This window comes from Oncorhynchus mykiss, chromosome 15 (genome assembly GCF_013265735.2).
Source record: "Oncorhynchus mykiss isolate Arlee chromosome 15, USDA_OmykA_1.1, whole genome shotgun sequence".
NCBI lineage: Eukaryota > Metazoa > Chordata > Actinopteri > Salmoniformes > Salmonidae > Oncorhynchus > Oncorhynchus mykiss.
In genome coordinates, this window is record NC_048579.1 from 25024122 (window position 1) to 25051113 (window position 26992).

Consider the following 26992-nt stretch of genomic DNA (forward strand, 5'->3'; position numbering starts at 1 on the left):
TTGAGCTGTGGTATTAAAATGCAAATGAATGTTTAATGAATTTGTAACATAAAAAACAATGTGCAAATGAATAAATAAGAAAACAAAGAGGCCTAATGGAACAAGCCAATGAATGGGACAATTGTGGGTTGACAGGGTGTCAAGGGACCACTATACAACAGTCTGTTAACCATTAGTCATAGTAAATAGACCAATATGGCTGCACATCAGTTATACACTCAGTGGTCAGTTTATTAGGTACACCCATCTAGTACCGGGTCGGAACCCTATTTGCCTCCAGAACATTTTGAATTCTTCGCCACCACCAGCCTGAACTGTTGACACCAGGCAGGATGGGGCTATGGACTCATGCTGCTTATATAAAGTTAAGTTCAATCTTGACTTCCTCCATCAGCATGACGCAACAGGGAACGGGGATTCGTCGCACCAGGCAATGTTTTTCCACTCCTCAATTGCCCAGTGTTAGTGACCGCTGGAGCCTCTTCTTCTTGTTTTTAGCTGATAGGAGTGGAACCCAGTGTGGTTGTCTGCTGCAATAGCACATCTGTGACAAGGATCGACAAGTTGTGTGCTCCGAGATGGTGTTCTGCACACCACTGTTGTACAGCGCCATTATTTGCCTGTTTGTGACCCACCTGTTAACATGGCACGATTCTTACCATTCTCCTTTGACCTCTCATCAATGGGCTATTTTCACCCACAGGACTGCCGTTGACTGGATGTTTTTGTTTTTGTTTTTCGCTCCATTCTCGGTAAACCCCAGACACTGCAATGCGTGAAAAGACCGGACGTTTCTGAGATACTGGAACCGGAGCGCCTGGGACCAACGATCATACCACACTCAAAGTCGCTTAGGTCACTTCTTTTGCCCATTCTAATGTTCAATCGAACAGTAACTGATTGCCTCAATGCTGTCTGCATGCTTTATGTAGCATGCCACGGCCACGTGACTCACTGTCTGTAGGAGCGAACCATTTTCATGAATGTGGAGGTGTAACTAACAAACTGACCACTGAGTGTATTATACATTGACAAGAAAATAAAGCTTTAATGATCATGAGACGTGTATGGGAGAAAAATTAGGCCCATGTGTAATAAAGCCTTCATATTCAATTTTTTTTCGCATGGAATGCCTCTTATGTTGGATCTGTTATACTTGACGATTTTAAGGACATGTCAAGAGTCTAATAACTAGTACCTTGGGAGTAAACTCAATTGGGAAATGAGAATTTACATTTTTACCAGAAGTTTTCATGGTTCTCATTTGATGTGCTCTTGAGAAACATGGGCAAACTAAATCCCACATTGTTAATTAATGACTTAAAACCATATCGATGTCATTGATTATTTCTCCTCACAATCCTAGAGTTAAAACACAGAACACTGACCTTTGACAAAATAATGATGCCAGAGTTCTCATACAAAGCCAGAGTATCTTTAGCCTAATGTAGCTGCTAACCCCAGTTTTCTATAGGTTCTTGCTGATTCGCCAACTCCTAGACATAATCTGAATTTGCATCACTCCTTAGCCTTCACCTGACACCACACACTAATCCAACTCCTTTACAAGTTGTTACAGTAGGAGAAAGCCTCAGACACACACTTTAGACAGGTTCCTCATCTCCCCATAGCCGAGAGGGAGAGAGTGAGAGAGGGACAGAGAGTGAGAGAGATCTTTACGGGTTTACCTGTAAACAGCCGACAGCGGCCGTTTGGAGCCTGGCTTGGGCCGGTACGGTTTGGGCTCCCCTGCCATGTTTATGTCTGTAAAAAACATACAAATAAAAAGCAGTTCTTTACTCAGCTTTTCTTTTTTTCATCCACTCTTTCCTTCCCTCCCTAAAACAGTCAAATACCTAAAGTACCGGCAACTCATGTCAGTACCAATCCTGTCACTGAAAAACCGTTCCGGCATCTAATCCAATTTAACACTTCAGTGCAGCGTAAATTACTAGAAAAAGTCCGGTTTTTGAAGAACCCTTTTCAGTAAGGGGATGCAAAAATAGCATCAGATATCATTATTTAGTGTGTAAATTAAATGTTTAACATGTGGTGTACAATGAGGACTGATTTGATGCAATACAGTGCAAGGTTTGTCATCTTCAGTCCTGGGGAGATTCAAATACCTTTAATTGAACAATTCCAGGTAACTTACCATTTCAAATAATATAGTAGTCTATATGCGAATATGTCCGACATCCTCCTTGAAACTTTCCTGTGTGAAGCTCTTTTCTAAAGTGCTCTGAAGATAGCCATAACAACCTTGGTACCAATACGAATCCAGGTGTAAGGGGGAGGGAGAGAATACAGAGTGTCCTTCATTACTCATTTACAGAATGGGCTTCCTTGGGAGAGAAGAGAACCCAACAAGGTATGGATGCTGTAGAGCGAATGCTCTTTAATTTACAACCATCCATTGTTCGGGTAGAAAATAGATAGTTGAAGGAAAGGACATCAGCTTTTTTTCTATTTCTCGTTATCCACAAGTATGTATGACATCAACTATTTCCCTCCCTTTGGTATCCTATTGTCTATGTACTTGCTCATGTGCGTATGAGACCGGCACCCTTGAAGGTTTCAACTTATCTGACTCGCTTTATCAGATGTACTGTGATCACAAACACCGAGTGTATAGGCTATTCAAATAGCTATCTCTACATCAGCAAGGCTTTTACAAGGTCTCCTTCACAACTTCTACCTTCTGCACAATTCATCCTTTTTTACTGCATGTCAAAGATGCTCAAGACCTGTTTGAGCTGCAAGGTCATTCTGAAATGGCAACACAAGAGAGACAGGAACAGGAAAGTACATCACTCCTCACAAAACAAGACACCTCGATGAGAGCTACAGTACAGGATGTTCACCAAAGCCTTTTGTGCCCAACAGAATACCATGTGTATGCACATCCCACTGTTTTAAGATGCACTTCCAGTCAGTCCTACCTAAGCAGATGTTAGTCTAAATTATGCATGTGGACCCGGCTGAGCTCACTCGGGAGCAGCTGAACCTCACTAGTGAGATCATAGCAGGGAGAGGCAGAATAAACGGCGGGAGGATTTTGCAGCCTAGCTTCCCGCCCCTCCACTCTCCACAGAAATGTGATTATGCCCACGGCTGTTTGTACACTACCCTGTCAGACATCCTAAAACACCGCCTTGTTTATTTAGAATGTGGGAGAGATATCGCGTGTGTGTGTGTGTGTATGGTGGTGATTATCAGTGACGATAACTTTAATATAATCCTATTACCTAGGTGTGTGTGTGTGTGACTAAAATAATCATTTTATCTGGGTTGATTTCTTCCACAGTAACGACACAAAAAGATATCAAACATTTTTGGGTAACAGTTAAGTACGTTACTGTGATTGTTTTCAATTACAAATTGTCAAAAGAAAACAAAAATAGCTTCTTGGCAAAGAGCAATTTCTCAAACAAGAATTTAGCTAGGACTGTCTGGGAGTGGTCTGAGAGGGGAGAGGAAAACTGAAAACTAGCTGTTACAGGCAGAGAGGTTTGGAACCCTTTCTTAAATGGTCTTTTAACTAATTTACCGCATGGTGATGTCACCATGGAAGGCCAAAACTCCATCTCCATTGCAAAAATCAGGAACTTTCTGTCCAAAAATGATGCAGAAAAATTAATCCATGCTTTTGTCACTTCCAGGTTAGACTACTGCAATGCTCTACTTTCCGGCTACCCGGATAAAGCACTAAATAAACTTCAGTTAGTGCTAAATACGGCTGCTAGAATCCTGACTAGAACCAAAAAATTTGATCATATTACTCCAGTGCTAGCCTCTCTACACTGGCTTCCTGTCAAAGCAAGGGCTGATTTCAAGGTTTTACTGCTAACCTACAAAGCATTACATGGGCTTGCTCCTACCTATCTCTCTGATTTGGTCCTGCCGTACATACCTACACGTACGCTACGGTCACAAGACGCAGGCCTCCTAATTGTCCCTAGAATTTTTAAGCAAACAGCTGGAGGCAGGGCTTTCTCCTATAGAGCTCCATTTTTATGGAACGGTCTGCCTACCCATGTCAGAGACGCAAACTCGGTCTCAACCTTTAAGTCTCTACTGAAGACTCATCTCTTCAGTGGGTCATATGATTGAGTGTAGTCTGGCCCAGGAGTGGGAGGGTGAACTGAAAGGCTCTGGAGCAACGAACCACCCTTGCTGTCTCTGCCTGGCCGGTTCCCCTCTTTCCACTGGGATTCTCTGCCTCTAACCCTATTACAGGGGCTGAGTCACTGGCTTTACTGGGGCTCTCTCATGCCGTCCCTGGAGGGGGTGCGTCACCTGAGTGGGTTGAGTCACTGATGTGGTCATCCTGTCTGGGTTGCCCCCCCCTTGGGTTGTGCCGTGGCGGAGGTCTTTGTGGGCTATACTCAGCCTTGTCTCAGGATGGTAAGTTGGTGGTTGAAGATATCCCTCTAGTGGTGTGGGGGCTGTGCTTTGGCAAAGTGGGTGGGGTTATATCCTTCCTGTTTGGCCCTGTCCGGGGGTGTCCTCGGAGTGGGCCACAGTGTCTCCTGACCCCTCCTGTCTCAGCCTCCAGTATTTATGCTGCAGTAGTTTATGTGTCGGGGGGCTAGGGTCAGTTTGTTATATCTGGAGTACTTCTCCTGTCCTATTCGGTGTCCTGTGTGAATCTAAGTGTGCGTTCTCTAATTCTCTCCTTCTCTCTTTCTCTCTCTCGGAGGACCTGAGCCCTAGGACCATGCCCCAGGACTACCTGACATGATGACTCCTTGCTGTCCCCAGTCCACCTGGCTGTGCTGCTGCTCCAGTTTCAACTGTTCTGCCTTATTATTATTTGACCATGCTGATAATTTATGAACATTTGAACATCTTGGCCATGTTCTGTTATAATCTCCACCCGGCACAGCCAGAAGAGGACTGGCCATCCCACATATGCTCTCTCTAATTCTTTCTTTCTTTCTCTCTCTCGGAGGACCTGAGCCCTAGGACCATGCCCCAGGAATACCTGACATGATGACTCCTTGCTGTCCCCAGTCCACCTGACTGTGCTGCTGCTCCAGTTTCAACTATTCTGCCTTATTATTATTGGACCATGCTGGTCATTTATGAACATTTGAACATCTTGGCCATGTTCTGTTATAATCTCCACCCGGCACAGCCAGAAGAGGACTGGCCACCCCACATAGCCTGGTTCCTCTCTAGGTTTCTTCCTAGGTTTTGGCCTTTCTAGGGAGTTTTTCCTAGCCACCGTGCTTCTACACCTGCATTGCTTGCTGTTTGGGGTTTTAGGCTGGGTTTCTGTACAGCACTTTGAGATATCAGCTGATGTACGAAGGGCTATATAAATAAATTTGATTTGATTTGATTTGATCCCACCAAAACAGGCTGAAATATCAGGTGGCCTGTTCAAACAGCTCTTACACTAGAAAGGCGGTATCATAATTTTCACAATTTCACAGTATTATTCCAACCTCATAGTGTGGAAATATATATATAAAAAACTTTAGGAACACATGCTCCTTCCATGACATAGACTGACCAGGTGAATCCAGGTGAAAACTATGATCCCTTATTGATGTCACCTGTTAAATCCACCTTAATCATTGTAGATGAAGGGGAGGAGACAGGTTAAAGAAGGATTTTTAAGCCTAGAGACAACTGAGACATGGATTGTGTACGTGTGCCATTCAGAGGGTGAACGGGCAAGACAAAGTGCCTTTGAAAGGGTATGGTAGTAGGTGCCAGGCGCACAGTTTTGAGTGTGTCAAGAACTGCAACGCTGCTGTTTGTCAAGCTCAAATGTTTCCCGTGTGTATCACCAATGGTCCACCACCCAAAGGACATCCAGCCAACTTGGCACAACTGTGGGAAGCATTGGAGTCAACATGGGCCAGCATCCCTGTGGAATGCTTTTGACACCATGCCTGATGAATTGAGGCTGTTCTGAGAGCAAATGGGGGTGCAACTCAATATTAAGAAGATGTTCTTAATATTTTGTACACTCATTGTATAAAACAAAGCAAAATCACATTGTTGACTGCAATGGGCCTTTAAGATCGATTTGAAGTCATGTATGCCCCAGGTGATAACAGGTATAAAGATCAGGTACTGTAGTACTTTAGGATAACACAGAGCAATCTCTGCATGGGTTAAACCCCGCACACACAACTTGACACTGTGCCATACAGCACTTCATCCAGCAACCTGACAGACTGTCTATCGGCATTGGCTCCACTTGGCACTTGCCAGAGGGTTTAGAACAGTTTGACTGGGCTGTCAGGATAAACCTGACTCAGGTGCTAACTCCACTGGAGGAAGGAGATCCATCAATGCTACAGCAACACCATTTGAGAAGCAACAAGGAAAGCGAAGCCTGATCCTAGACCAGCCCTTAGGGCTCTCTCGCTGGAGCATCAGCACAGTGCGAGACAGAGACAATGACTTACAATGAATGCAATTAATCAGATTCCTAGGGTCAAGAAGATGGGCGTTGTCCATGGTGCTGATAAAGTGCAATACAGAGAATATTTTCGCTGTCCGTGGTGCTGATATCAAGCACCACTACTACGGAGAATATGGAGCATTGTCCATGGACTTAAAGCAGACATCCACTCCACTCGGCCAAATCCTAACTTGACATACACGCATGCACATTTCATTTGATTTCTCCATTGATTTCAAGGCATGACTATACAAATGTTCAAGTTCTATTCGCTGGTGTCAAGTTAAGTCTTGACACGTAGAGAGGAAGGGCGCTGTCCATGGTCCTAAATCAGAGCTCCGTGGAGAGGAGGAGTGGGAAAGAACTTGGTGACTTTTGGCTGCAGGAGAAATGAAAGCTTCCCATTCAGACCGGCTTTCACACCGAATCATTCGCAGCATCCACAACGAGAACTAATTCTTCATCTCAATGGCTACATTCAATACTCTGTAATCACTGAACTTGCTGACCACAGTAATATTATACACCTTATACCGGAACACACACACACACACACACACACACACACACACACACACACACACACACACACACACACACACACACACACACACACACACACACACACACACACACACACACACCTGTTCAAAAGTTTGGGATCACTTAGAAATGTCCTTGTTTTTTAAATAAAAGCAAATTTTTTGTCCATTAAAATGACACAAAATTGATCAGTGTGGACATTGTTATTGTTGTAAATGACTATTGTAGCTGGAAACGGCTTATTTTTAATGGAATATCTACATAGGCGTACAGAGGCCCATTATTAGCAACCATCACCCCTGTGTTCCAATGCAAATGGGTTTTCTAATGATCAATCAGCCTTTTAAAATGATACACTTGGATTATCCAACATAACGTGCCATTGGAACACAGGAGTGATGGTTGCTGATAACGGGCTGTACTTCTATGTAGATATTCCATAAAAAATCTACCATTTCTAGCTACAATAGTAATTTACAACATTAACAATGTCTACACTGTATTTCTGATAATTTTTATGTTATTTTAATGGGAAAAAAATGTGGTTTTCTTTAAAAAACAAGGACATTTTTAAGTGACCACAAACTTTTGAACAGTAGTGTGTGTATGTATTCTGTATAACGCACACACCACACACAAAAAAAATATATTTGTCATTGCACTTGCAGTACATTCACTTCCGTAATCTTATGCAGGCCCTACAACATATATAACCCAGGTGGATGAATAAGTGAAAGCTATACTGTATCTTCTCTGAAAGGATGATTAAGTGAAAGTCATACTGTATCTTCTCTGAAAGGATGAATATATGAAAGAAGTGGGTACAAGGTGAAATCTATTCGAGAGACACAGAGGCAGGGAAAGAGCGTGAGGGAGGAATCATTTCAGCTTCAGCTGTGTTTTTCTGACAAGTGAACATGCATCCGTGACTCCCTGGGGTACGGAGGCCCGCTTTTTTTTTATTGGACTTATTTGTGCCCCTCACATCTCCCCATAGGAGCGAGAGCTTCACTTAATGCTGAGCCTTACCCGCGTGTCCTTCATATCTGACCTCTGCTGCCAAAGAGAGACTTGCATGTCATGCCTCACTCTCTCCCTTTTCTTATTATCCCTAGAAGCGAGGAATGAATAATACCGTATCAATATGTGGAGGCCTTGACTATAAGCCATGACTGCAACATTTAGTCATACCACCTCACCAACGTAGCCTTTGCACAGATATATACAACTGTGGTAATAGCACTTAGGTATATTAGAGTAAGTATTACTACAAAGTGAGGGTTGAAACGAGCTGACGCAATGCCAATAGCGGCAGTAGCACATTTTCAAAATAAAATTAGGGCTACTACCACAATTTAGAAAAGGATGGAGGTGCAGCACAGAGGAAAAGAGAGAGCGAGAGAAAAAAAAAACATACTCATATTGATGGGAGGGATTCCACCTAAGGTACTGAAGCAGATCTAGAACAAACCCAGTCCAGGCAGTAAGGTCAGACATTTTTCTCTCCTAACTACCCCCCCCCCCCCCCCCCCCCCCCCCCCACACGGTCAGACAGCTAGAAAGGGCACTTCTTCAGTGCTCCGAGAGGTCAGACCTTCTCTTCACACCCACTCGGTAAGACAGCACACACACACACACACACACACACACACACACACACACACACACACACACACACACACACACACACACACACACACACACACACACACACACACACACACACACGCACACAGCCTGGGGCTTGAGAAAGGAGCTGGCAGATCACCTCAAGGTCAGAGAGAGAGGGGGCAGAAACCCCACACCCACTTACAGAGTGGGAGTGGGAGATGCAGAATTACTTCAGAGAGGGAGGGTTAATGGAAAAGAAAGTGGGTGAGTGGAGGGAGAAAAGGAGTGAGTAAGGAGGGAAGAGAACAAGATAGAATGTTTTTATTAACTAGTCAGTTAAGAGCAAATTCTTATTTACAATGACAGCCTACCCTGGCCAAACCCCAACAACGCTGGGCCAACTGTGCGCCGCCCTATGGGACTCCCAATCACGGCCGGATGTGATACAGCCTGGAATCAAACCAGGGACTGTAGTGATGCCTCTTGCATTGAGATGCAGTGCCTTAGACCGCTGTGCCACTTGGGAGCAAAAGTGTAGGAGTGAGAGACATGGAGTCTGGAAGTGAAAAGTGGGAGCGTTTTACTATTTAATCCATTTTCTGGTCATATGAAGATTAAAATATTAGCAAAATATGGCCTCTTTCCCATAGGTATACTCTTTTATTTTCATAACTGTATTTCTAGTTGTCTTACACTGTGCCACCCATGTACAATCACCAGATAAACCAAGTACTCCATCTTTGAACAGCCTCACCTTTAAGAAATATGCTTCAGTATTGGCTTGACATTGGGCAGTGACTCAATGGAATGAGCTCCGTTGAATGCGGTCTCGCTATATATTACAGTCACATCTCATCTCCGACAGTTGTCCCGGCCAGACATTAGACTGAGTCATCCTAGGCTACCATCTGTTTCACAGCTCCATGGTAAACACATAGATAAAATCAGACCTACAGTGCATCAGACTCTTACAACAGCATCTCTTGATTAATCACAGTGTCAATGCTTCTGCCTGGTCTGAAAGCATCCCAGGCGCTTCTTGATCCGGCGTGACTGCTGTTCTCTCTCTCTCTCTCTGCCTGCAGCTGTGGATTCCTGACCTGATTAACCGGTCGTGCTACTTTGTCCCGAACCTGCTGTTTTGACTCTCTCTCTGTCTTTCTCTCTCTCTCTCTCTCATTGAAAAACACATCCCTTACATCTCCCTCAAACAGACGCAGACTCTGTATCCCCGAATACTGGCGTTTCCTAATACATCTTTGTCAAATTGACCATGCACCCTCCCTCCTCCCCCCTCCTAGCCCTGCTGTCTCTTTGACAAGATAAACCTTAAAGGGAGCGAGGGAGAAAGAGAGTTGTCTGCTGCCGCCAATCTTGCTTCCGTCTTAATTAATTGAACGAAGTAACTAATTATGGAAAGCGAGAAGCGGCGGGAGGGAAGGGAAAAAGAACAGAGGAGCAGAGGAGGAGAGGAGGAGACGTGCTTGTGATGGACGTGAGGCGAGGCGGGAGAGCTGGCAGCGTTTAGTAGAATAGATTGTTGTCAGACCACCCAGTGGCCAACCCACACAGCTCATCAGAAGTTTGTTTTTAAGATGGGTTGAAATAGCTTTCTAACCGAGACTGTGCTGCTTAGACGTGAGAGTCGGTATGGAGAAAGATGAGGAGGAGGGAGGTTATGCTGAAGTTGTTCAGCGCAATGCTCAGTGAAAAGACGGCACATTTGTCTTCAGTATAAATAAGTGTGGGAAGAACATTGTCTGACTCAAACTGCCTTTGATTCTTGCTGGTGTTCACGTTGACATTTTTGCTGCCTTTAAAAAAATATATATATTTTCCATCTATAGAAAATACATCTCTAGCCTCTTATATAAACAATGTTGAACACTGGAATTACCTAATGTACTAGGTTTTATTATGTCATACGTGGGTGAGGTACAAAGAATGTGAATTGTTGACGCAGAGAAATAAGATGTATGGTCCACCTAGCCCTTAGAGCAAAGGCCTGAGAACACTTATTATGCTCAAGAGCCGACAGAATAGCTACCGCAAAGGGATTACCTGAAACAGCTGTCTAGTTGGCGAATATCCTTCTCATTCCCTCTGGCCAAATCAAGCTGACACACAAAGGTGAAATTGGTGGCAGATTCGGTTAATTGTTTGCGGCAAATATTTCAATATAACAGGCAGGTGTGAGTACACAATCGTTTGATTTTATTTTTGTATTGGATATATCTACCGACGGCCTGTATTGATCCCGGAAAGATAAATCCATTGTTTTGTTCATTTTTGTTTTACTCTGCCTACAAACACGATGGATGATTCAGAATCCAATGAATCATCCATCGGTTGATTCACGAGAGATACTTACGAGCTCAAAGAAACACGTCGCAGGTTTCAGAGGATTCAAGCACTGTTAAGGACAACAAAACCAATCAACAAAACAAACCAAAACCAAGTTGGCCAAGCGTAGGTATCAAGGTATCAACGATGGCATCAAACCATCCCCAAGCTAGAGGGCGCGCGTGGAGAGTGAGGAGATTTACTGATATGGACGTTGACTTGTTAAAATCCATCAATGAAAGGCTTGCCAAACTTGATATCTTGAATATACTACATTATGCCAATGTCAGATTGATGATCTAAGGAAAGAGAACACGGTGCTGAAAGGTACTGTAGACTCTATTCATGGCAAGGTGGAGGTGGTGCAAAGGGAGAACAAACAACTTAAAGAAACCTTGCTTGATGTGCAGTGTCGATCAATGCGAGACAATCTCATATTTCCAGGGGGACCGGAGAATGACAACAGCAGAGTCTGTGAGGACACTGTCCGACACTGTTAACTCAACTGAAACTGCTCACAGATGTCGTGTGTAATGCCACATTCTACAGAGTTCATAGAATGGGTAAGGCCTCTGGGAATAGGCCTTGGGTTATTATTGCATGTTTTGAACATTTTAAGCAAAAGGTAATGACGAAGAGCAGGGGCAGTGAACTCAGGAACACTGATTTTGGAATCAAAATCCCCCCCCCCCCCCCCCCCCCCGGAGATCAATGAAAGGAGAAAAAAAATGTATCCCATCATGAAAGAAAAGCGTTGTCTGAACCAACGAGTCTCCTTGGTGATGGATACATCAACGGCTAATTGTATTGGGAAACGAGAGTAACTCCCTGTATATTGTACTCCAATGTTCAAATCTGAGTTTGTGTGTTTTAGAGAATCATGACAACTTCAACTATAACAAATCTTCACTTGACAAGAAAGGGGCTGCATATAGCTCAGGTTAATGTATGTAGCCTCCCTAACAAAATACATGAGGTTTTTAACTTGGTAAACATAAATAATATTCATATTTTGGCTTTGACCGTAACGCAGTTGGATACATCTGTAAATGATGGGCAAATGAACATTCATGGATATAGTCTACTTAGACGGGACAGGAACAGTAGCACTGTCCATTCAGAATCATATACCTTTTAAGTGGATGGGATGACCTTAATGTATGTCAAATATGGGCACTATAGGCTCAAGTACATCTGCCTTACCAGGTATCCATATTGGTAGGATGTGTGTATTGATCTCCAAGCTCTAGTCTAAGGTGTCCTATCTGGATGACTTATTCGCTGGGTTTGACCAGGCCAAAGATAGTAACAGAGATGTACTTATCTTGGGTGATTTTAATATATATTGGAAGGATCATAATAATTCAAACGTAATTAAATTATTGAGGCATGCAGAGAGTGGTGGTTTGAAACAAATAGTAGATCATCAATTAAGTTAGGTCACCGTTCGGACACGTGCACTGATCTGATCTTCTGTAATATACCATTGCAATGCTTAAAAGCCAGATCAATGCCAGTGGGCTGGACAGACCATAATATTGTGACCATAACCATAAACACCAAGGTTCCACAGAAATCCCCGAGGGTTGTGGTCAGGAGAAATGTTAAAACATTTAATCATGAGCTACTTCAAAAGGATTTGGCTGCTGTACCCTGGGAGCTGATTTATCTAGAGGATGATTTAAATCACGCTACAGAATGTTTTATTGATTTGCTCACTGAGGTAATGGACCATCATGCCCCAGTAAGAAAGAGTACAGTTGGGGCTCGTTTATCTCCATGGATTGATGATGAACTGGGTGAGGCATTTTTGCAAAGAAATATGGCAAAAGTCTTCGCAGCTAAATCTAAACTAGAAGTTGATTAACAGAATTGTAGAACACTACGTAATTATGCAGTTAAATTAAATCGCAAGAAAAAAACATTATTTTACAAAAATGCTTTTATTGTTTGTAAAAACTATTTTAAAAAAGGTATGGAATACAGTAAAGGGCTATCTCATCATGCCCATCTAGAGCGGAGATTGACGGGAGAACAATAACAAAACAAGCTGATAATGCCAATCATTTTGCTGACACCCATTCTTCCAAACAAGCTATTGTCCAATTGATTGATGATCATATTATGAGCAAAAAAACAGCTCTTTTAGTCTACAAATGGTGTCAGTAAAGGAGGTGTTAAACCTATTGTAGTCATTACCCAATGGTAAATCTACAGGTTATGATCTTATGGACAATTCTTTATTTCGCTATGCTGCTCCACTGATTGCAGCTCCACTGAAATACATATTTAATTAGTCACTGGAAAAGAGGACATTTCCAAATGTATGGAAGCATGCTAAACTGTGGCCAATCCTGAAAGACAGCAAAGAACCCATTACGCCTGCCAATAGTCGACCAATTAGTCTACTCCCATCACTCAGTAAGATATCGGAGGGTATTGTGAGTAGACAAACCATTCCACTAGCCCTGCATTGGTTGACATGACTGTCCAGTGGCTCAATGCTATAGATAATGGCAGATTTTTTGGTGTACTATTTTTTGATTTTAGTGCAGAATTTGATTCAGTGGATCATTAAATAATTTTGACAAAAATGATTACATTCTGGTTTAAGGAGGCAGCACTGAATCGGGTAAAGTCATATCTAACTGACAGGAAACAGTCCACCTATATCAATGGGTCATTTTCTTCCCCTCATGCTTTAAACTGTGGAATACCGCAGGGCAGCTGCCTTGGACCACTTCTTTACTTAATATATACCAAAGACCTTTCTTATGCCTTATCTGAAACTCAAGCTACTATATTTGCAGATGATACTACAAATTATACAGCAAGACAATCGGTACAATAGGTACAGCAAACTCTACAAGTAGATCTGGGAAATATCAGGGAGTGGGTTTGCCGGAACAAACGTGTTTTGAACACCAAGAAAACCAAGGTTATGTTGGTCTGTTTCCCCAGGAAGAATTAAGTATGGGGGAGTACAAACTGAGGCATAAATAGGCAAAAACCAAACTACTAGGGATGCAGCTAGACAACTGCTTATCATGGTCATCTCAAATAACTAACGTATGTAAAAATATTTATATTAAAACTGCATGCATGATCAGAAGGATAGCTAAATATTTACCGGGAAAGATTCTTAAGCAAATAACCCAAGTATGAATCGGAAGTCACGTGAACTACTCTTCTGTGGTCTGGGGAAATGCATCAGCAAGTGAAATTAGGAGGCTGCCAATTGCACAGAACAAAGCAGCAAAGATTGTTTTAAGGTGGATATATGGTTCTTCTGTTGTAGTCATGCAAAATGCGCTTGGTTGGTCATCAATCAACAAGATAATTGAAAAAAAACATGCTTATTTTATTTCACAATGTATACCATTTATAACGGCCCAACTCCATTCACAACAATATTCAGTTAGTAAGAGACATACATTCAATAAATACTAAGAATAGGTTGTCCACCATCTATGTGCTTTCCAGACAGAAAAGAGAAACAGGCAAAATAACATTTAGATTCAGAGCAATAAAGAAATTGAATAATTTATCTCAGTAAACCAGAAGCCTTTCAACATTTAAATTCAAACAATACTTTAGAACCATTTAAATATAATAAATTGGAAGGTTGTGCAGGACCATGGTAGATGAAGGAATCAAACTGTTAAGAGTATTTATCTGGTCAAAATGCCAGTGTATTATGTCTGTTTGTAACAGTGTGTTTTATGTGAAAATGTGATCGTATTATAAATTGTACTTTAATGTTTAAGGACTCTTGGAAGATTAGTCCAAATGAGGACTAAAAGAGATCCTAATAAAATCGAATCAAATCAAATAAAAATGTCTGCCTTTAACGTCACCGCCTGTTCTTCAGACGAATAAAGACTTCATGTACCCTGGTTTGGTTGCAATACAGACATCACTTTTCCTTCCCTCCAGTCGGAGACACTATTATTATCCCTTCCCTTTCCTAGAGCAGTGCGGCCTTCAACAGAGGTCACATATAGAAAGCGTCGCCCATCCTGCCAAAACCATTTACACTGTCCTTTGTCACTTGAACACTTCCGTCTCTTTTCTCCTCTTTGCTGGCTCAATGCCAGACCTTTCAACAGAGAGCCTACCTGTTTACTAATCAGGGCTGGCTACTAAAGAGGGTAACAGTGGGGAAGGGCTACACGCAGCCCGAGGTTACACTGTGATTTCATTACACAGTAAACACTTGGCTGCCATTGAGGCTTGAGCACTCTGCATGTCAAGGTGTTTTCCTGTAGACCTCCGCAAATCAAACAGAACAAGGCAATTCATTAAAATCCATATTAAAGTAAAACTGTGAGTCTGTCTGTCTGTTTGTCTCTTTCAACTAAGCAGGGTTATGCAAACAGTATGTCTCTGGATAATTAATAGTGTGCACAGTATGTTTGTGTGGTCCTGTGTGCATTATGGTATGCAGGTTGCTCATCCACAGTTTATTTTCTGTGTAACTTCTACAATGCTGTTCTTTGCATGATCGAGAAAATATTGCTAAACGGTATTGGCCTAGAATTTCATTATCAGTGCATTGAGTGTATCCTTAGCCATATTCAATCACAATTACACTGAACAAAAATATGAACGCAACATGCAACAATTTCAAATACTTTACTGAGCTACAGTTCATAGAAGGAAATCAGTACATTTAAATAAATTCATTAGGCCCTAATCTATGGATTCCGCTTGACTGGGAATACAGATACAGTTGAAGTCGGAAGTTTACATACACCTTAGCCAAACACATTTAAACTCAGTTTTTCACAAATCCTGACATTTAATCTAAGTAAAAAAATGATGTTTTAGGTCAGTTAGGATCACCACTTTATTTTAAGAATGTGAAATGTCAGAAAAAAAGTGATGTGAAGTGAAAAAAATGATTTATTTCAGGTTTTATTTCTTTCATCACATTCCCAGTGGGTCAGAAGTTTACATACACTCAATTAGCATTTGGTAGCATTGCCTTTAAATTGTTTAACTTGGGTCAAATGTTTCGGGTAGCCTTCCACAAGCTTCCCACAATAAGTTGGGTGAATTTTGGCCAGTTCCTCCTGACAGAGCTGGTGTAACTGAGTCAGGTTTGTAGGCGTCATTGCTCGCACACGCTTTTTCAGTTCTGCACACAAATTTTCTATAGAATTGAGGTCAGGGCTTTGTGATGGCCCCTCCAATACCTTGACTTTGTTGTCCTTAAGCCATTTTGCCACAACTTTAGAAGTATGCTTTCGGTCATTGTCCATTTGGAAGACCCATTTGCGATCAAGCTTTAACTGACTGATGTCTTGAGATGTTGCTTCAATATATCCACATACCTCACGATGTCATCTATTTTTGTGAAGTGCACCAGTTCCTCCTACAGAAAAGCACCCCCACAACATGATGCTGCCACCCCCGTGCTTCACAGTTGGGATGTGTTCTTCAGCTTGCAAGTCTCCCCTTTTTTCCTCCAAACATAACGATGGTCATTATGGCCAAACAGTTATATTTTTGTTTCTTCAGACTAGTGGACATTTCTCCAAAAAGTACAATCTTTGTCCCCATGTGCAGTTGCAAACCATAGTCTAGCTTTTTTATGGCGGTTTTGGAGCAGTTGCCTCTTCCTTGCTGAGCGGCCTTTCAGGTTATGTTGATATAGGACTCGTTTTACTGTGGATAGAGATACCTCTGTACCGGTTTCCTCCAGCATCTTCACAAGGTCCTTTCCTGTTGTTCTGGGATTGATTTGCACTTTTCACACCAAAGTACGTTCATCTCTAGGAGACAGAACACGTCTCCTACCTGAGCGGTATGACGGCTGCGTGATCCCATGGTGTTTATACTTGCGTACTATTGTTTGTACAGATGAACATGGTACCTTCAGGCGTATGGAAATTGCTCCCAAGGATGAAGCAGACTTGTGGAGGACTACAATTTTTTTTCTGAGTTCTTGGCTGATTTCTTTAGATTTTCCCATGATGTCGAGCAAAGAGGTACTGAGTTTGAAGGTAGGCCTTGAAATACATCCACAGGTACACCTCCAATTGACTCAAACGATGTCAATTAGCCTATTGAATACTTCTAAAGCCATGACATCATTTTCTGGAATTTTCCAAGCTGTTTAAAGGCACAGTCAACTTAGTGTATGTAAACCTCTGACCCACTGGAAATGTGATACAGTGAATTTTAGGTTAAACAATCTGTCTGTAAACAACTGTAAACAATTGTAGGAAAAATGACTTGTGTCTTGCACAAAGTAGATGTCCTAACCGCCAACAAGAAATTTGTGGAGTGGTTGAAAAATGAGTTTTAATGACTCCAACCTAAGTGTATGTAAACTTCCGACTTCAACAGTATGCATATGTTGGTCACAGATACCTTAAAAAAAGATAGGAGAGTAGATCAGAAAATCAGTGACCCCCATTTGCCTCATTTATCTCCTTCGCATAGAGTTGATCAGGCTGTTGATTGTGGGCTGTGGAATGTTGTCCCGCTCCTTTTCATTGGCTGTGCGAAGTTTCTGGAAATTGGCGGGAACTGGAACACGCCGTTGTACACGTCAATCCAGAGCATCCCAAACATGCTCAATGGGTGACATCTCTGGTGAATATGCAGGCCATGGAAGAACTGGGACATTTTCAGCTTCCACAAATTTTGTACATACTATTGCAACATGGGGCTGTGCATTATCATGCTGAATCATGAGGTGATGGCGGTGGATGAATGGCATAACAATGGGCCTCAGGATCTCGTCACAGAATCTCTGTATTCAAATTGCCATCGATAAAATGCAATTGTGTCCGCTTTCCGTAGCTTATGCCTGCCCATACCATAACCCCACCACCACCATGGGGCATTCTGTTCAGAACGTTGACATCAGCAAACCGCTCGCCCACAAAACACCATACACACGGTCTGCCATCTGCCCGGTACAGTTGAAGCCGGAATTCATCAGTGAAGAGCACACTTCTCTAGCGTGCCAGTGGCCATCGAAGGTGAGCATTTGCCCACTGAAGTCAGTTACGACGCCGAACTGCAGTCAGGTCAAGACCCTGGGTGAGGACGACGAGCACACAGATGAGCTTACCTGAGACGGTTTCTGACAGTTTGTGCAAAAAATATTTGGTTGTGCAAATCCACAGTTTCATCAGCTGTCTGAGTGGCTGGTCTCAGACAATCCCGCAGGTGAAGAAGCCAGATGTAAAGGTACTGGGCTGGTGTGGTTACACGTGGTCTGCGGTTGAGAGGCCAGTTGGACGTACTGACAAATTCTCTAAAACGACATTGCTTATGGTAGAGAAATTAACATTACATTATCTGGCAACATTCCTGCAGTCAGCATGCCAATTGCACACTCCCTCAAACCTTGAGATATCTGAGGCATTGTGTTGTGTGACAAAACTGCTAATTTTAGAGTGGCCATTTTTGGGGGCCCCAGCACAAGGTGCACCTGTGTAATGATCATGCTGCTAAATCAGCTTCTTGATATGCCACACCTGTCAAGTGTATGAATTATCTTGGCGAAGGAGAAATGCTCACTAACAGGGATGTAAACAAATTTGTGCACAACATCTGAGAGAAATAAGCTTTTTTGTGTGTATGGAACATTTCTGGGATGTTTTATTTCAGCTCATGAAACATGGTTCAACACTTTACATTAGGGCTGCCCAACCCTCTTCCTGGAGATCTACCATCCTGTGGATTTTCAGTCCAATCCTAATTCAACACACCTTCTTCTACTAATTAGCTGCTCAACAAGACCTTAACGAGCTGAATCAAACTGCTAAATTAGGGTTGGACTGAACATTTACAGGACAGTAGATCTCCAGGGAGCAGCCCTGCTTTACATGTTGTGTTTATATTTTTGTTTAGTATTGTAACCTGTTTTTTTTTGGCTATAAACCATAAATAGTTTTAACATGGAACAAATGTTAAATGCTTGGCAGAGTTTCTTATCTCTTCTGCATAAGCGACTTGTCCATTCAGTGGAAAATGCATGGACTTTATATGACACCTTTTTCCATTACAGTGAACAGAACACAGAGGACTTAGTCTCATTCCCATGTCCCAGTTAGTCTCTGAAGCTCTACACTATGAGTACCACATAGTCTAAATGGATCAACTCCAAATCCATGGCCCTCAGGGACCGGAATAACAGATAAGGGAAAATGTATCCCGGTGAGATAGCACTTTGATATGAACTGTGAAATCAAGCGAGCTGGCTACCTTCCATTCCGTAAACAATGATGCACTTCGTTAAAAAGCAGAGAAATCAGGCTTGAACCATATTCCCCTTCAGAGACTGATAAATATTGCAGTGTGCAAGGCCCTGGAGGGATAGGAACCTAATTAGCTTAAAGGCTTGTGATAATTTGATTGTGAGCAATGAGGCATGTAGGAGAAAACAAACATGAACACGTTTTAGAACGCGTTTTCCCTTTGATATTCTGTGGTTTGAAATACATGTAATCATGATAGGCCATGATAACCAGGTTACCACTACAAATGTATATCTCTCTCTACCGCAACTCTCTGACGGCCTAGTATGAACTCTAAAAATAGGCCGCCACTATCTAACTCTCTGGTGTCAAACGTATGACAAAGATCTCTTTGAACAGGGCTGACATCACAACACCTTGCACTTCTCTGTACAACATGTATATTTCATTTCGAGATGGGAATAAAGAGCATATCTAATAATAACACAGATATACAGTGTCAGTTAATAAAAGTACGGTAGGAACATGACATCTACGTACTGACAAGCTACGGGAGAACCTCAAACCAAAAAGGTTGATGGTTTGTCTGTTTGTTGTCAATATCAAGTTATTCCTCGTTGCCCTAACAAATCTGAAAGTGCTCTTACTACCAAGTAAGTACAACATCTGACATATATTATACAGTATGAGCCATTTACTTCAGTGTTGAACATATTGTTGTGGCAACCCCGAGTCGTTTACATATCCATTAACTTCTCACATTAGACCTAATACAAGAAAATGTCAGTCACACAAGCCTGTTGCTCTATATAGCTGGTGGATTTCCTACGGGGTTTCACACAAATCAGACCTCATTATAAAGTTTAACATATGTGAACTAGAAGCTGGCAGTCATTCTTGCACCAGAATGTGTGTGTACATTTTTGCCAGTCATTCTTGCATACCATGTGTGTGTGTGTGTGTGACTAATTATTGGTGTTTGCCCTGGCAACTGTCCACCCACACACACACAATAGTCAGGCAATAGTCAGTGTGTATATGGAGACTGGAGAGGTGCTGTTGGAGAAAAGTAGTTTAATATGTCAGCCAACTTCATCAGACAGGGGACCTCATTAGACCCATGCTGACAGACACCTAACATGTCCAGGACAAGCGCGATCTCTGTTTCACTAGTGACACTTTTCAGGCTTATATCCTTGAGTTGAGTGTTTCTAGGGAGATAGTCATAGTCCCCAAATCTAGAACAAAATCAAGAAAGCGTACAGTATTATAGAGGGCCCTTATTGCATGGAACTTCCTTCCATCTCATATTGCTCAAATAAACAGCAAACCTGGTTTCAAAAAACATATAAAGCAACACCTCACGGTACAACGCCTCTCCCCTATTTGACCTAGATAGTTTGTGTATTGCATTGACATGTAGTCTACTTGTGCCTTTAAAACAAAAATGATGTAGTTCTGTCCTTGAGCTGTTCTTGTCTATTGATGTTCTGCATTTTGTAATGTTTCATTTTTTGTGTGGACCCCAGGAAGTGTAGCTGCTGCTTTTGCAACAGCTAATGGGGATCCTAATAAAATACCAAAATACCAAGGTCTAAGCACTAAGACTGGGAGCACTTGGAAGTTATAGGCCTGCCTTAAAGGGATAGTTCACCCAGATTACAAAATAGCACATTGGTTTCCTTACCTTGAAAGCAGTCTATGGACAAGGTATGACAGCAATCCATGCTTTGGTTTTATTTCCCTGGCTCTTTTTCCAAATTGAAATGTTTAAGCATTTGTGGAACAAATCACATTTAAGTCATGGGACTGATATTACAATGTTTCATGTCCAAATCATCCGAAAGTCTCTAAAATACTAAATCAAATAAAAAAGCTAATCAAAGTCACTTATAGATGATGTGAATACGATGCGCAAAAAAATGGATTTTTTGGGGATTTGAATGATTTCCCATGACTTAAACTGGATTTGTGCCACAAATGCATTTTGGAAACTGTGCCAGGGAAACTAAACCAAAGCATGGATTGTTGTCATATCTAGCCATCACACTTTGAACAGAATCTATTGCAGCAAACATAAAAAAATACACTTCCCCCAATACATTTCTTTCCAGGCTAAGGAAACCAATAGGTCATTTTGTTATTTGGGCGAACTATCCCTTTAACCATCAATTCAAGGAAGGATCTGCTATGGTGGCAGATGTAAACGAAGATACAGTAATATGCTGCTGTTGTATGCTATAAGGTTTGTTTAGGCGATATTACACAGAACTAATTTGGGCCCTTGACTTGACACAGGGTGCTATTAAGGATCTTAGTGCTGCCACTCATTGCCATGTTTCTATCGTTCCATCCCGCTTCCTCTCTGTCAGGGCAAAACAGACAGAACACAGATAACATCTGCAGAGGTTTAGCAGGAGACGGCGGGCTTCCATTAATTTGCCCTGCACTGCAGACTGCAACTAGGACTCTTGGGGGGAAATGCCTACTTGAAACAAAAGACAGCTGCAGACGTCTGGAGGGTCAAAACTCGTGACGCACAGAGCATGTCTAAAAAGGGTAGCTATCACACTTTGAACCGAATCTATTGCAGCAAATATTCAAAAATACACTTCTCTCACACGCTATAACGTTAGAGGCAGTTGTGAACATTGTAAATTGTTTCTACCGAGTTGCAAGGGTGTGGGTCTGGCCACAAACACATGCATGTGCTGATCTCAGAATATTCCTTAAATGCAGTCTTAGATATTTACGATTTAAGACTCAAAATCCCAACTATAACTGAGACATGGAAAAGACACAGATATGCAATCTCATTATGCACACACAATTGCACTATAATGACACCTTTCACTGACATTTGACTAAAATACCCATTACCTAATAATACAGGATTATTATCATAGACTTTAATATTTGGCTTAGATAAATTGCTTTACTAAAATTAAAATACTTTTAAAACTATTTTTACAAACTAAATTATTTATTTCACACTTAAAGTAACACTAATACCCCATACCCTACCTATACCTGTATTTCATAATAGCCTAATACAGGTTTCATAACTTAAATATCACTTTTTTTTTTATAATTTTGATTTCACAATCAAATTGTTAACACCTCTGAAAACATTATCTGCGTGTTAATTTGAAATTATTCAATTGTTCAGCCTTAACCCATACTGAAACGCGAATTAAAAAATGTAGTTATTGTCGAATCGCACCAATCCCAGACGAATTTGGTTGATCCATCCCCTAAATCTATAGTTTTGTGGAATTATCAAAATAAATACAACTGTAAAAAAAAAAAACAGCAAATACGACAGAGTTCATATCGTTAACTTCAGAATATCTATAAATGCACGCGCTACACAAAAACAGATTTTTTTTCTTCTATTCAAGTAGACTGGTACGGATGGAGGGCGACTTACATCGTTGATTACGACGCTTTCCTTTATACATAGTCATTCTGTACGGGTCCAGTTTTGCGAGATGAAAACCCCTTTGAAACAACGTCGATGGCACAAGAATGTCAGCCTCATCCAACCTGGTATATGCCTTGAAATAAATCTGCCTTTTCAGAGGAGAATTGAAACCACTTCTTGAGTAAGGGCCATACCAATCGCAGCATTCAGAGAGGGGGGTTTCTTCGTTTTAGAATCATGCCAGTAGCCTATGGCTGGCCCATCATCAATTTTGGGATGCTCTCTCGAATGAATTATTTGAGGACGGATATCCAGTTAGCCTAGCAGGCAGCACACACGACGATTTACTCAAACCACGATAAGCCTTATTCAAACCCCCTTCATTCTTCTGCAACAGCAGTTACTTGATTCGTGGATTTTCAATACTGAAAGAAGTCCTCATATAATTCTGCATAGATGTACAGTGCCTCAAGAAAGTATTCATACCCCTTGACTTATTCCATATTTTGTTGTGTTACAGCCTGAATTCAAAATGGGATTAAATTGCTTTTTTTCTCTCACATATACCCCACAATGACAAAGTGAAAACATGTTTTTAGAAATGTTTGCACATTTATTGAAAATGAAATACAGAAATATCTCATTTACATAAGTATTCACACCTCTGAGTCAATACATGTTAGAATCACCCTTGGTAGCGATTACAGCTGTGAGTCTTTCTGGGTAAGTCTCTAAGAGCTTCATACACCTGGATTGTACAATATTTGGACATTATTGTTTTCAAAATTCTTCAAGTTCTATCAAGTTGCTTGTTGATCATTGCTAAACAGCCATTTTCAACTCTTGCCATAGTTTAGATTTTCAAGCTGATTTAAGTCAGAACTGTATCTAGGCCACTCAGGAACATTCAATGTCGTATTGCAATCAGGATGCATGTTTTGGAATATTACTCTGTAACTGATTTAAAATCACCATTGGCCTCATGGTGAAATCCCTAAGCGGTTTCCTTCCTCTCCAGCAACTGAGTAAAGAAGGATGCCTGTATTCTTGTAGTGACTGGGTGTATACATCACTATACTCATAGGGATATTCAATATCTGCTTTTTTATTTGTGCTCATCTACCAATAGGCGCCCTTCTTTGCAAGGCATTGGGCTCCTGAGTGGCGCAGTGGTCTAAGGCACTGCATCTCAGTGCTAGAGGTGTCACTACATACACCCTGGTTTGAATCCAGTCTGTATCACAACTGACTGTGATTGGGAGTCCCATAGGGCAGTACCCAATTGGCCGTGCGTTGTCCGAGTTTGGCCAGTGTAGGCTGTCATTGTAAATAAGAATTTGTTCTTAACTGACTTGCCTAGTTAAATAAAGGTTACATAACCTCCCTGGTTATTGTGGTTGAATCTGTGTTTGAAATTCACTGAGGGACCTTACAGATAATTGTATGTGTGGGGTACAGAGATGAGGTAGTCATTTAAAAATCATGATGAACACTATTATTGCACACAGAGTCCATGCAACTTATGTGACTTGTTAAGCACATTTCTACTCCTGAATATATTTAGGCTTGCCATAACAAAGGGGTTGAATACTTATTGACTCAAGACATGTCAGGTTTACATTTTTAATGAATCTGTAAACATTTCATAAATCATAAATCCACTTTAACATTATGGGGTATTGTATGTAGGCCAGTGACCAAAGAAATCTAAATTGAATTCATTTTAAATTCAGTCTGTAACACAATAAAATGTTTAAAAAAATAAAGGAATGTGAATACTTTCTGAAGCCACTGGAATTAAATGTGGATATATTATGAACAATTATTAATGATAAATAGTAACTCATCCAGTCTACTACATTATTCTCCCATTGGAGACCAAAAGCATCTGTCTACAAGGCGTGCTCCTTGGCTATTAGGGGTAACCCACTGCAGTAGGCTGATTGTGTTTCTTTCACACCCAGATGCATAACCAATTGCCCAACTGCAGCCCAATCCCACTTCTGACACCAACGTAGTAAATTCCTAAGGGTGAGGTACATCAACTCAGACGAATGCGCTTGTGAGGGGCATCCACAATGTGTTATTGTGCCAATACAATTAACTCACTCAACAAAAACTGTATTTTATTTACCAATAACAAGGTTTCCAGCCAACATTTTTATGCGAGTAAAGTACATGTCGGATAAAAAAAAGCCACTACAGCCCTGATGGAAACAGAATATTTTTCGGTATACAGTCAGGTCCATAAGTATCTGGACAGTGACACAATTTGCATCATTTTGGCTCTGTACGCCGCCACAATGGATTTGAAAGGAAACAAACAAGATGTGCTTTAATTGTAGACTTTCATCTTTAATTTAAGGGTTTTGTCAAAGTTATTGTATGAACCGTGTAGGAATTTCAACCACTTTTATACATGGCCCCTCAATTTTAGGGGCTCAAAAGTAATTGGGCAAACTATCATAATCATAAATTAAATTGAGAGTTTTAATACTTGGTTGCAAATCCTTTGCAGTCAATGACTGCCTGAAGTCTGGAACCCACAGTCATCACCAGATGCTGGGTTTCTTCCGTGGTGATGCTCTGCCATGCCTTTACTGTAGCTGTCTTCAGTACCTGCTTGTTTTTGGGGCATTTTACCTTCAGTTTTGCCTTCAGCAAGTGAAATGCATGCTCAATTGGATTCAGGTCAGCTGATTGACTTGGCCTTTGCAGAACATTCCACTTCTTTGCCTTAAAAAGTATTGCATTGCGTTAGAAGTATGCTTCGGGCCATTGTCCATCTGCACTGTGAAGCGCAGTCCAATGAGTTTTGAAGCATTTGGCTGAATCTGAGCAGATAATATAGCCCTAAACACTTCAGAATTCATCCTGCTGCTTTTCTCAGCAGTCTCATCATCAATAAATACAAGGGAACCAGTTCCATTGGCAGCCATACATTCCCAAGCCATAACGCTACCTCCACCATGCTTCACAGAGGAGGTGGTATGCTTCGGATGAAGTCTGGTGAAGTCTTCTCTTAATTGTTGACTTCTGTCATCCACCACAGTTTTCCGTGGTCTTCCGGGCCTTTTGGTGTTCCTGAGCTCACCTGTGCATTATTTCTTTTTAAGAATGTACCAATAGTTGATTTAGCCACACCTAATGTTTTTGCTACCTCTCTCATAAGGTTGTTTAGATTTTTCAGCCTAATGATGGCTTGCTTCACTGGCAGTGACAGCTCTTTGGACTTACTTATATACTGAGGGTTAACAGTAACAGAATCCAAGCACAAATGCCACACCTGAAATCAACTCTAGACCTTTTATCTGCTCATTTGTAAATGAACTAATGAGGGAATAACATACACCTGGCCATGGAACAGTTGAGCAGCAATTGTCCAAGGACTTTTGGTCTCTAATTAAAAAGCAGGGGACCAAATATAAAAAGTGCTGTAATTCCTACACCGTTCACCCAATTTGGATGTAAGTACCCTGAAATTACAGCTGAAAGTCTGCACTTTCAGTGCAGACTTATGATGTGGTTGACAGCTAAAACAATAATAACTTGGTCAATGTCCAAATATTTATGGCCATGAGTGTACTTTCCAAATGTTGACAAAACAAAATACACTCGACAATGCGTGTTCTTTTTGTGGCAGTAAAATGAAAACGCTTTCAGTGGAAACGCTTTCATGCACAAATATTGATTTAATAATCATCAAGTCGAAGTAAACGTGGAGACACCGGATGACATGTTGTGTTGTCTGCCGACAACGACTCGTCGGGAAAGCGTGCAGTTGAATAGGCTACAGATGAAATACGTTATTATGAAAATCACAGGGTGGTGAAAGGTGGTGAGCTTTATGCGCGTTTCCAATAAATATTTTGGTAACATGATCGATGCTTGGCTGCCGTTTGACAAATAAAAATAATATCGCTCTTTTGTCCGTAATAATCTCATCATGTAGGCTATATGTGCGTCTAGCCAACAGAGCGCACGAGCCAATGCCAGTTTGCACACCTGCTATATATAACGAAACATTTTGGATGAGCAAACGATCAGTAGAGTTGAAAATACAATGGAAACCCATTTAACATGTGTTTTTATTCGGTACATGTGCACTACCTCATCACGCACATCCCTTTATCTGCAATAAATCAAATTGATTGAAACATGTTTTGTGGGAAAATGCGCATATTGTTTTTTCGCGGATTTTAGACTACTCGCATGAAAATCTGTCGCCAATTGGATGGAAACCTAGCTATAGACAGGGTCGCTACAAAATTCAATCATGCACCACCTCTGGGTAGGCATATACTTGAGGACATTTTTATCAGGCTATAAAGGGGATTGGGTTGCTAAGGAGACAAAGCAGTAGGGGATCAGTATGTTGATATTGTGCTATTTATTCAGCTATTGTGCAGTGTCTCTATGCGGGTGGAA

At 41.4% G+C, this 26992-nt stretch overlaps 1 protein-coding gene across 3 annotated transcripts in view; it reads right to left on the reverse strand.

Annotated features, from left to right (window-relative positions):
- The window catches only part of LOC110489868 (RNA-binding Raly-like protein), a 156761-nt gene that overhangs the window by 23634 nt on the left and 106135 nt on the right, over nt 1–26992 (reverse strand). For all 3 annotated transcript variants that reach the window (XM_021562820.2, XM_021562821.2, XM_036944133.1), the window contains exon 3: nt 1689–1764. In XM_021562820.2, coding sequence (XP_021418495.1) covers nt 1689–1764 — 76 coding nt within the window. The remainder of the gene's footprint in view (nt 1–1688; nt 1765–26992) is intronic.